A 12685-nucleotide genomic window follows, 5' to 3' on the forward strand; every position below is an offset into this window, starting at 1 on the left:
AGGAGCGTGTAGAGAGCGCATTTTCGTCGTATTCATGCAGTGTGGTGACTAGTCAGAAAAGTTCTTTACCAAGTTAGCAATCTACTACAAGTGATTACAACTTCTTCTGACTCTAGGAAACTTTCGTCAAAACTTAACTGAAATAATTAACCAGTTTTTGGGAGCTTCCCACAATCTAACGTCCAATATTTTTGCACGCTCTGTGACAAGTGGAACTCACTTGCCATCTTATGCATGATACATGCAGGCAATATCAAGTCAGACTAATCAACGATGGCGCGCGTAACCTAGTTTGGGATCATTTGCCTATATAAACAGCAACTAAACCACGTGTGGATGAGCTTGTAATATTCTTGAGCGCTAAAATCGAGCACAATACAATGGCCTCGTCTTCTTCTTCGCCTCCACGGGAGCCTGCACGAGAATCTGCACCGGCGCCTGCACTGGAGCCACCAGAGCCGCCTGTACCGGCGCCTCCAGCGGAGCCTGCACCGGTACCTGTAGGACTGCCTGCACCACAGCGTGCAGCGGAGGCTGCAGCGCTGCCTCCGGCGGTGCCTGCACCCAAATGGGTCATGCCGTCCGTCTCGAACCTTGCGCAGCTCCTGCCGACGGGCACGGTGCTGGCATACGAGGCGCTGTCCCCGACCTTCACCAACCACGGCAATTGCAATATCGCCAACAAGGTGCTCACCGGGGTGATGATATTGGTCCTCGCCATCATGTGCGTATTCTTCTCCTTCACGGACAGCATCGTCGGCAGCCACGACGGGAAGCTCTACTACGGCGTCGCGACATGGCATGGCTTCAACGTGTTCAACTTCTCCGACGACCAAGAGAGGCAGGAATGGACCGTTCTCGACTTCAAGAAGCTCCGCCTCCGGTGGCTGGACATCGTCCAGGCCATCTTCACGGCCGTGGTTTTCCTCACGGTGGCGTTCAGTGACGTGGGGCTGCAGAACTGCTTCTTTCCAAAACCCGGCGGAAATACTCAGCAGGTGCTCAAGATCCTGCCGCTGGGCATGGCGATTGTGTCCAGCTTTGTGTTCACCATCTTCCCCACCAAAAGAAAGGGCATCGGCTTCAACGACATCACTCCTCGCCAGACCGCAAGTCAATCAAACGCAGTTTGACTCCGAGAATTTGAAGAACAAAGGACCAGCAAAAACCCAAAATGCAAAGCAATGCAACGATCAATAGGTGGTTCTAGCCGTAAATAAGAAGTTTGCTGGCTGGCTGTCATAACTTACAGCATACTTTTGCCCTAGCTGTAATATTATTTCAGTTTATACTTCTTACCTTTGAACTGTATACTGGTGCACACTTGGTCTCTTTGTGAACGAGTAATGGTACCGGTGAGGTCGCCTCGACCCCTTTTGATCCTGAAAAAAACACCATTCGGCAGCCGTACGTGACCCGTGAGGAACCCAGCTACAACTAGCTTCTTAGGTAGTTTGCTGGCAGAAGAAAGGGTGTAAACCCCGATTTCCGTTAATAGATATCTCAAGCTACAAAGTATTTTGATCACCATACACGTCAGCATCCGATCACAAACCTAAGATACGAAACAGTAACAACAAATAAAGCTAGAGAGGCCATCTCAGGCTAAACAAGCTACACAAATCTCAGGCTAAACAGTAACAACAAATAAAGCTAGAAAGACTTCAGACGCCAGCAGCTTTGCACAATGTTTTAAACCACCCCAAAGTACACCTGCAACAAGCTCCAATGATTAAACCCGTAGAAAATCTGCAAAGTAACTGCACTAGGTTCACAGGGCCATTTTTGTTGGAACTAGGCCAGGTTTTTCTAGCTTGCCACAAATCCCCCAAAATATACCTGCAATTACAGCAGCAGCAACACCTCCCTCACCAACCAGATTGTTTTAATTAAGCCAGATATTAAATTAGTGATTGCTGCTGAAGCAAAGTGGCAGTTGATGCCTATTGCGCAGCTCCATGCATTCCAAATATATCTAGCCAATGGACGGGAAGAGAAGAGAGAACAATAGTTTCCTGACAAGCACATAAAAGACGAACTAAGTTTTTAGTTTTAGAACATCTATGGTTAACATATACTTCGCTTCACGATAAGACATATAATTTTTTTGATACAAAGAGGAATTTTAACTTTCCAAAAGGATTGTGAGGCACCTGCCCTACGCAAATACATAGGAGCACTCAGGTGCCACACTTCCCTATATTTAAAAAATAATTTAGTAATTCCCAAAAAGGTCAAAAAATCCATGATATTTTTATGGAATCAAACATGACCAAGTATTGCACTCACATAAAAAGATTAAACAAGGAATGAATTTCATTGAATCCAGAGTCAAAGATTTGCCAAAAAAAACGCTAGATGTACTATTCGTGCTATATTGTGCTCATAAATTTGTTTTTCTTGCCCTGAAGTCAAGTGGAGTAATTCCTCGGGCAAACTTTTTTTACTAGTATTATACCTGGTCATATTTGATTCAAAAAAAGTTCCAGGATTTTTTTACTTTTTTCTAAATTACTAAATTATTTTTGAATATATGGGGTAGAGCACCCTAGTGCCCCTAATCCGCTTCCACCTGACCTACATTTTGCATGGCAACATAAAACGGTTTGACACTTAATTCGCCCATCTCATACAACAACCAGACGAGCATCTCTGATATTGAACTGTGTACATATACCATGGTGGAGTTTCAACAAGATTTGAGCAGGAGCTAACTCAGCCATGAATAGATTTTATTTTTTTACCCGAGCCTTTAACAAATTTGTGGGAGTTGATATATGAAATTATCTCAAATCTTGCCTAAAGTAGTGGTTGATGGTAAATATTAATCTGAAGAAAATATTTAGCTTGGGGACCATGGCCCATGCTGACCAAAATAATGCTAGCCACTATTCCAGCCTGGCACTAACAAGATCACATTTGAAAGTGAGATTAAGCACACCAACTCAAAGGCATGTTGTCACTCCTGGAATCTGCTTGTTTGCCAAGTTTCAGGTACACTCGGCACAAGCCTTTGCCGAGAGTTACACTTGACATACACCCTTTCGGCAAAGCAAGTTTAATCTGCATCGGTTTTAGAAACTTCCGCATGAGTTTTTCAATTTTTTTTCTGTGTGTTTTCTGTATCTTTTTTGTATTTGTATTTTTTGTTCTTTTCTTTCCTCTTATTTTAAAATACATGCGGACTTTTTTCAAATACATGATGAACATTTTTCAGATATAGGTTGAACATTTTATTCAAAATACAAGTTGAACATTTGTCAAATAAACATTGGACACTTTTTGAATACATGGTGAACATTGTTTAATCCGCATTGAAATTTTTATAAATGCCATGAACCTTTTCTGAAACGTACACAACATTCGTTATGTTAGAACATTTATTTTAACTGTCACAAATATTTTTTTGAATGGTCCAACATATTTTTTTATAAATTACACGTGCTTTTTTTACATTGTACTCCCTCTTATATTTGTTTAAGGAGGGAGTACAACATTTTTCAAAATGTCACGAACAAAATTTTGAAATGGGTAAACATTTTCTTGAATGCCACGATATTATTTGTTTAATGTTACCAATTTTAAAATTATATTAATATGTGATCTTTTACGTTGTATAAACATTATTTTAAATGTCACGAACATGTGTTTGAAATGTGTGACCAATTAAAATGTCATGAAACAAACCAAGCAAACAAACCTGACTGGGCCAGATCACTAAGGCGAGGCGCTATTTAACCTGGTCTGTCCAGTACTATGGTGCCTCTCGCTCGAGTTGTGTTATTTATCTCTGTATTTTTAATGGGTTTTCTGCCTTTCTTCATTTATTCAGTGATTATCTGTTTTTCTGTTTTCTTGCTTTTCTTCAAACATTTATATTTTCGGTTTATTAATTTTTTCTTTCTTCAGACATTTATATTTTTTAATACACACTGTACACTTTTAATATACATGTGAAACATTTCTACGATACACGTTGAATTTTTATTCAAATGCATGCTGTACACTTTGTGTCAAATACTTGCTTTGAACATTTATTGAATGTATAGTAAACAATTTTCAAATACTTGATGAACCTTATTTTAGTGGCATGAAACACTTTTTTTATCCAACATGATTCTTTTCACATTGTATAAATATATATTTTAAATGTAACACACATTTTTAAAGCATGAATATTTATCTAAAGTGGCACATACATTTTATTGAATGGTACTTAACATTTGCTTATACTATGCGGACATTTTTTCTTCTGAAATTTCACGTACAGGATTTTGAATGATATGATTGTTTTTTAATTTTGCAGAATCCTCTTACATTTTAAAAATATGTTTCTAGATTTCACTAACATTTGTTTTGAAGTGTGTGGGCATTTTTTCAGATCACAAATATTTTTCTCAAATTGTATTAAATTATTTTAAAAGTGGCACGGCTGCATGGACCTTTTTGAAACAAGAGATTAACGTTTTTTAATATTTAAATAAAATATGTATCCATTTACTGAAATATAAAAATGTAATAAAATGAAAAGAAAAGTGCACTAGGAGCCCGCCCTCCCTTCCACGATGAGCGGTCCATTTAGGGGCGCCTGAGGTGAGGTGCTATTTTGTGGAGGGAAGCTAACATGGGCCATCGTGGACCCTACATCTGCAGCGGCCTTCCTTTTTGTTCGGCCAGCTAGGAAATCGATCGGACAACCGTTGCGGAGTCGCTGTTGTCCTCATGCTGGCCGATTTTGCTGCATCCGTGCCGGCACGAGCAGATGGTAGACACAAATCGATCAGACAACTTTCTTGCTCGTGAGCCGCCTCGCACAGGCGATTCGCAGGCGACTTTCTCTGCCTCCTTTCATCGCCGGCGTGGTTCTGGGTCCTCGGCCCCTTCGGCTGCCACTCCGGTGGCCCGACGGGCTAGGGACCCGGCAACTTTGCTCCGGTTACTAGATAGGATAGGCTTAGTTTTTCCTTGGAGGTGTTGCATTGGTGGTGGAATTAACGCCATATCGGAATAAATTGACTCTGCTTCTTCCCCGCTCCGGTGGTGCTTCAATCGGTAGCGCCAGGAAGCAGGTAGTCTCTGTGTCTCACCGGACTTTGGTTTTGACGATTTTAGGTTGTGGTGGCTGGTGCTTGGCGTCTTCTCGAATGACAACATCGACTAGTGCAGAGTATGTGTGTGTCTTGAAGTGTGGCGTGTGGATCGCGGCTTGCGGCGGTGTTCTTCTTCTCCGATCACCTTGAATGAAGACGACACCGTCGGGATCTGGCAGACTTGGGGATGATCCCTGACCGACGTGCCACAAAAAATCGGTTTCGTCGCCTCCAACAGGCCGTTTAAACGGTTCACAAAGCAGTGTGGTCTGCAATGGAGTTTTTCTAGATCTTGATGTGAAGATTGCTCACGTCTTTCGCTGGTGGTGCCATGGTGGTGGTGGTGATCGACGATGATGATGGTTAGATTGGCCATATGGATTCCCAAGACACTAGTCCCTCTGTTTGTCTTATGGAGTGACCACATATGTACTCATTGTAATCTGTTTGTTTAATAATGGACATGTGGTAATTCCTCTAAAAGAATTGATCGGACAACTGCTGCGGAGTCGTTGATGTTCATGAAGGACGTCTCTCTAATATAAATGCACATAGTTTAGCAAAACACACCCCTACTCTGTCTTAAGGGCGCCATGTGTGATTTTTGAATCCGCATGACCGGCCCATTTGTAATTCCTACACAACTTGTTTTAGAGCAATGAAGTGAGTGTGTTCCCCTCGAAAAAAGAAGAATAAGACGGTAGACACAAACCGTGTTGCAATCCGCGTCCAGCCCTGCGAGGATGCACGATGCTATCCCTTCCTCATCATCCAGTGCAACTTCTAGGCCACCCAACGTCATCCCATATCCCAGCATCATCATTTTTGTCCGTGAAGTAAGTAACGCAATGCACTATGATTTGTATCTGCGTACGTATAGCTAGGAAGATACAGCATGCAATGCACCGAGGCTCCTCTGGCCCCGCTCGAAAAGTATAGAAAACGGTCTGTCTCACTATCATTTTAGCAGCCGTACGTACTCTATGATTGCTTCGCTGGTTAGTAGTGCAATTTTTTGTTCGCTAAAGGTCCAGTACTCCCGGAGTTGTTCATGTATGGACGCACGGCCTTTGAATGCTTCTTTCCTTTACCAGCGACCATGAATGGAAGATACCTCGCCCACGTAAGGCGACCACGCACTTGTCTTGGTCGTTCGTCGTCGAGCTCCTCGTGTCGTACGTGATGTGGCGACTCTACCGTGTCAACGCATGCACGTCTCTCTCATGTGATCCATGCATGTCTGTCGTGTCATGTCATGCAAGTTAGGACATTTTCAACGGCAACTGTAATTTTTTCTTTTTGCATCCTTCTGTGAACCCGAATGCGGGAGGCTGCCATCTAATGCCCACATACATTTCAATCACTTTTTCAATAAATCCGATGAAATTCATGCAAATACGGTTGGATTTCATATAAACCGAACGACATTCATGCAAATGTGGAGGCGGCGGCCGGCGTCAAAACTCTTGTCGTCCTCCATCCGCCGTCTTTTTTTTTCGAAACGCGGTCCCTTAGGGCCCGATTCATTAAAAAAGGTCGAAGAGAAGTGCCCAGTTAATTAACGGAAAACCGGGCGAATACCGTCAACATGCCCGCAAAAACAAGGCACACAGGGCGACCTGGCAACCCACACAAGAACGCACACACGCCTTCGAAGAGAAAACCACGAACAAGCATCGAGGCCTGCGTCGGTCGATGCCAAACAGACCACTGCACACGCCGATGACCAGGCAGCTCCGACTCTGTCTACGAGCATTGTAGGGGGAAAGCGTTGGGCCTGCGTCGAGCCGGCACCGGAGCCGACCACCAGTCTCGTGTCATCGCCGCCGCGGAAGCACCTCCTCTGCAGCTCCGTCTTCAGGAAGACAAATGAGGCCCGACAACCCCTCGAACACGCTGGATGAGACCGACTACCAAAGCTCAGCAGCCGCCCAACTTCGCTCGAAGCCGCCATCGTTGCCACACTAGAAGTCGCGCAACATCCACATTGCCGGACAGACAGCCGCCGACCGCAATGCCGCGAGCGTCCAGCCCAAGGAAAGTGCAAACGGGATCCAATGCTCTTCAAGGCGACGCCTCAAAGGAGGAAGCGACGATGCCGACGCCGTCGCCCGACCCGACTGGGCCTTAGGCTTTCACCCGAAGAGCTGGAACCGAGGATGTGCAGGGGGTGGACTCCACGGTGGCGCCTCCAAGGAGGTGACACGACATCCGCGGACGCCGACGCCGTCGGCCGGTAGAAACCTGGCAAGCCTTCGCCCGGAGCACTGCCCAACACCACATCCTCACGCACTGCACCTCTGCTGACCCGCACACCTCCCACGAAGCCATCACGCCATGACCAAGCAGAAGCCACCACCACACCACTGGTCTCACCGACCGAAGACACGAGCAGGGCAGACAGCACACCTCGACGACGTCTTCAAGAAGAGCGCGGCACCCGAGTGTGTCGCCGTCGCCGGCCCCGGCCAGAAGCCCGAGGCAGAGCTTTCGCCCGGCGCTGCCACACCGTGTGCCGAGCCCAAGCCCGGCCGGACCACCAAACAGCCTCTCACCGCAACGAAGCAGCCAGATCCGGAGAACCCAGGGCCGACCAGAGCCAGCCACACACACCCGGAGCTGCCGCCCCCCGCCATCCGCCGGATCCACAGCACCAGGAGCTGCCGGAGCACCACCAAGACGCCGCCGGGCCGAGCACCACCATCCCGCGTGGACCGTGGCGCCGCACATCGCCACACCAGGTCCGCGCTTGGCCGCGCCCACCCACCGCCGGAGCCGCGCCAGCCCGCGCCGGAGCGAGCCCGTCGAGCAGCACCCGACAGAGCACCAAGTCCGGCCGAGCCGAGCAGCATCACCGCCTGGAGCAGCGGAGCAGCGCCGCCCCTGCTGTCGAGAACGGCGACCGAGGGGTCCCGCCGCCGCCGCGCCGCCAAGGCTTTGCCCGGCGACGCCTTCGGCGGCGGCGAGAGGAGAGGGAGGCGCAGGGGGACCTGCTCGAGCCCACAGGGGCGCCCCGATGCGGCCCGGCGCGGCCGCACGGGAGCGGGACAGGAAGAGGGAGAGGGCCGGACTCGAACTCCTCCACGGGGAGAGGGCCGGTGAAGACGGCGCCGGGCTTCGGGATGGATGGAGAGAGGACGCCGGGAGGGTCCCGGATCTGTGCTTGGCTGGGCCTGAGGTGGCCGGAGGGAGGAGATCAGCCGGCGCACTGGTGGAGCTTCCAGCAAAAGATTGGGCGGGCCACAATGCAAAATAATACCAATGTCTGATTTTTTTGAGCTCATGAGCTGACTTTCATAGAAGAAAATGCTACAAAGCTGGGTGGGCCATGGTCCATGTAGCCTTGCTGTAGCTCCGCCACAGAGCCGACGGCGACGGCGCCTGCACCTGCGCGAGCGCGAGCGCGAGACAAGAACCTGTGTACGTGGACATACTTGTTGAGGTTTTCATAAGCACCAGTGATAAGATTGATGAACTAAGTTGCGGTGGCTGGCGGGAGGCTGCAGGTCCTTGTGCCTCATGTGCCACATGGGCTAGTCCTTCTCATGTGTTCTACTTTTTCTCGCCGGATTTGTCCATGGTCGGTGGTCATGAGATCGACGGTGGAAATGATGGCACTCGCGCTTTGCCATGTGGGCCAGTCCTTCTCCTGTGTTGTATTCTTTTTCGCAGGAAGTCCGCGTCATGTCCGTCGATCATGCGGAGATCCACGGTGAAAATGATGGCACCCACACATTTTGTTGGGCCAGCTTGGAGATCGATCGTGCGGAGCCTCTGTTGTCCGCGTGCTGGCCGGACGGTCACTGCCGATTTTGCTGCATCCATGGCGGAGACAAAACCGGGTTGCAATCCGCGGCCAGCCCTGTGGGTGGGGATGCACGACACCATCTCTTCGTCATCATCCAATGCAACTTCTTGGCCGCCCAACGTCATCTTTATTGTATCCTAGCATCATCATCAGCTTCCTACTACATACGTATTGGAAGATGCAGCATGCAATGCACCGAGGTTCCTCTGGCCCCGATCGAAGGATAAAATACAGTCGATGGCTCACCGACTGTCATTTTAGCAGCCGTACGTACTCCATGACTGCTTCCCTTCGCAAGTTGGTTAGAAGTGCAAAAAAAAAAAAAAACCCCCTCAAGGGCCAATACTCTACTTGGGGAGTTGTTCACGTACGGACGCACGCCCTTCGAATGTTTCTTTTCTTTTCTAGCGACCTTGAATGGAAGATACCTCGAGCACGTAGGGCGACTATTCACTTGTCTTGGTCGTTCGTCGTTAAGCTCCTCGTGTCGTACGTGATGTCGTGATTCTACGGTGTCAACGCATGCACGTCTCTCTCATGTGATCCCATGCGTGTCTCTCTCATGTCATGTCATGCAAGTCTAATTAGCTCGTGAGTGCCAACCCCAAACTCCATCCGGACCTGCGTTGAAAAAGAATGTGAGGGATGAATAAGGATCACAAGGGGCAGGGTAGAGCAATACCAATACCCATACCCGTATAATCAGTGGGTACAAAATTCTATTTACACCCGTAACCAAGGGTATAAAACTTTACTCATATCCATACCCGACGGGTATCCGTACCCATTAGGTACCCAGGAGTAAAACAAATAATACATGAGTTGTTCACAATTTTAAAGTCAATTATCTCAGCTCAATAACAAGCCGATGAGTACGTGACCACTCTCGGAATTTATAAATCACAACATACTCATAAGTCAGTAAAAGTAGACGAGTCACATGACCAATTAAGGATTAACTGATGACAACTTAACATTAGTTCACAAGTGGATAGGGCATGGGTATACCTGCGGGTGCAAGGCTAAGGCTATACCCATACTCTATCCATGACTTAACGGGTAAGGTATAAGAGTACTATCTATGAGCGTAAAAAAGTGTGCTCATACCTTTGCCCATGCGGGTACAGTACCCATGGCTACCCATACGCATGGGTGAAATTGCCATCCTTATGAATGAAACACGTGAGATGCAGCAGGAAAATAATTTTCTTCATGAGAAAAGTCAATACTATTGGAATGAACCATTTCTTTTACGAAGCATAATTTGCAGATGGGATAGTTAGGACTTAGGACATCTCAACCTTCAACCCTCAAACCGTCCACATCCGTCTGGACCGCGCTGTTTGGACCACGGAAACCATCCAACATGGTCCTGTATCAGTCCGCGACACGGTTTGGACGTACTTTCTCCCACAAAATGGAGACAAATGTGGGGGGCTTTGCGCGAGTCCGAACATCCTCATGACAAATCAAAAGTCGCCACGTACCCCACATCATCGTCCATATGGAGGAAGGATAGCATGTTAGGCGATTAGTATTTGGCCATTTGGCGGAAGGCTTGCAAATATAGTTGGGCATTTGGCGAAAGGTTTGCAAATATAGTTGGGCATTCAGCCTAGCAAACAATGGTATCGTTGCAACACATTGATGTCATTATGAGACCCGGCATGCCAAAGAACCCGTGCTAAATCCAAAGATCATGTGATGCAACTGCTTCAAGAATGATGGTGGGATTGTTTAACATGACCTTGATATTGCCCTCGTAAAGCTTTTGGGTAGTTCATTTTTAATGCATGCAGTCAAGAGATCTGAGCAAACCTGCCCCCTCTTGCTGCCGAGATTACCAAGAGCCTCTCAATGTCTGCGACATTTGATTCTCTCAGCTGATGAGGGCCAAACACCTCGACCATGGCAGTTGTAAACCTGACCATGGCATCTCCGCATGAGCTCTCAAACATCCATAGGTACTCGTCCCATAAATCAGAGGCCATGCCATATGCATGCATCCACACACTAGTAGAAAAAGGGTCAAATGTGCGACACATTAGTCCCGGTTTGTAATAGAACCGGCACTAATGTGTCCATTAGTGCCGGTTCCAACGGCTAGGTGGGAGGAGCTCTTTAGTACCGGTTCGTGGCCAACCTTTAGCACTGATTCGTGCCACGAACCGGTACTAATGAGAGTGGTGGCAGGATGTTGTCAGAGTGGGGCCCCTCCTGCACCTTTACTACCGGTTCGTGCCACGAACCGGTACTAAAGGTCGTCCTATATAAATCCTTCGTCCAGCAGCACTCTGTTCTTCCCCCTTTCCCCTCTCCCTCTCCTCTGTTCTTCCCTTCTTCCTCTCGAGTTCATCACAAAATTTGCCCCAAATTTGTCAAGATTTGCAGGCCCCCATCCATTCAAATGATCACAAAGGTTAGCAACTTTGTCCTTTCATCTCTCATTGCTAGATTAGCTCTTGCATTGGTTTATATAGTGATTAATTGTGGGTTTTAGTAATTTGGGAGGAATTATATGTGGTAGTATTTGATTTATATGCAAATTGAGGTCAAAATAATACTTAGTTTGCATATGTAGGTGTGGTTTACTTAGTGCCTTCTAAATCTCCGTCGTAACCACCGTCGATCGCCCACACCGTCCCGTCGCCGGAACCACCTTGTGGTGAGCCTCTTATTCATGAAATTTTATATAAAAAATTGATGTTTGTGTGATTTGGATATATAGTTACTCGTATAATTATCTTACCAATACGTTGTTTGTTATACATAGTGCCATGGTTTTGATATCCGTCCCCGTCGGCCCTCGCCCTTGTTATGATTCGGATGTGGTATATTCTCTTTTAAAACTATTTGTTGCATTTCGTGTTTATGACAAATTATGCCCATCAAGCTGACATAGATATTTGTATGTAGGAGGTAACTGAATCGGAAATTCCAACCGACCCTATTGTCGAGAGGTTAAATTTAGTTGAAAGAGAAAACGAGGATTTGAAAGAAAAATTGAAAAGAATTGAGGGGGAGAAGATGGAATTGGAGTTGCATGTTGCCGATGTCGTCGATGATCACAAGATTAAGATAAAGAAAATGCGCTTAAAGATTAGAAAGATTAGAAAATATGCCATTCATAGTGAGGCTTGGTATCATTATGTTGTTGGATCAATTGTTACCTTAGTTGCGATCTTGATCGCATTTGTTGTTGCATTTAAATTCTTTAGTTAGAGAGTTATTTGTTTGTTGCATTTAAGTGCTGTATGAACTTTATGTATTGTATTAATTTGGTGTTTTCGGTGCTGTGTATTGAAGATGAGCCGGCAATGGATGTACGATGACCGATGCTCTCCCGAGTTCATTAATGTCGTGCATACTTTTCTTGCGGCTGAGGCAAACAAGCGGGCGGATGGTTTTATGCCTTGTCCATGTGCTGGCTATAAGAATGGTCACAATTAGTCTACGTCAAGAACCATTCACGTCCACCTGTTTGAGTCCGGTTTCATGCCCCACTATAATGTTTGAACCAAGCATGGAGAAAGAGGGGTTATGATGGAAGACAATGAAGAAGAAGAGGACGACGACAGCTATCCTGGCCATGGGTTCCCTGAATACGATGATACAACAATGAGGGAAGAAGCTGAGCCGGTAATGCGGGAAGAAGCTGAGCCGGCAATGCGGGAAGAAGCTGAAGAAGAGGCATCGGATGAGCCCGTTGATGATCTAGGTCGGGCCATTGCCGATGTAAAGAGAAACTGCGCAAGTGATTTGGAGAAGAAGAAGTTGCATCGCATGT

General features: G+C 46.9%; 1 protein-coding gene across 1 annotated transcript; it reads left to right on the forward strand.

Moving 5' to 3' along the window:
• The first annotated feature begins 358 nt into the window (after positions 1 to 358).
• Positions 359 to 1321, forward strand: LOC125513003 (protein DMP10-like). Its single transcript, XM_048678051.1, has one exon. The coding sequence runs from the start codon at positions 381 to 383 to the stop codon at positions 1131 to 1133; it is 753 nt and encodes a 250-aa protein (XP_048534008.1). The 5' UTR covers positions 359 to 380; the 3' UTR covers positions 1134 to 1321.
• Positions 1322 to 12685: the final 11364 nt, after the last annotated feature.

Source organism: Triticum urartu, chromosome 6 (assembly GCF_003073215.2).
Source record: "Triticum urartu cultivar G1812 chromosome 6, Tu2.1, whole genome shotgun sequence".
In the NCBI taxonomy this organism is placed as follows: Eukaryota; Viridiplantae; Streptophyta; class Magnoliopsida; order Poales; family Poaceae; genus Triticum; species Triticum urartu.

What these genes read in the sequence shown, in the direction of transcription:
- LOC125513003 (XM_048678051.1), top strand. Translation starts at nt 381, where the DNA reads ATGGCCTCGTCTTCTTCTTCGCCTCCACGGGAGCCTGCACGAGAATCT.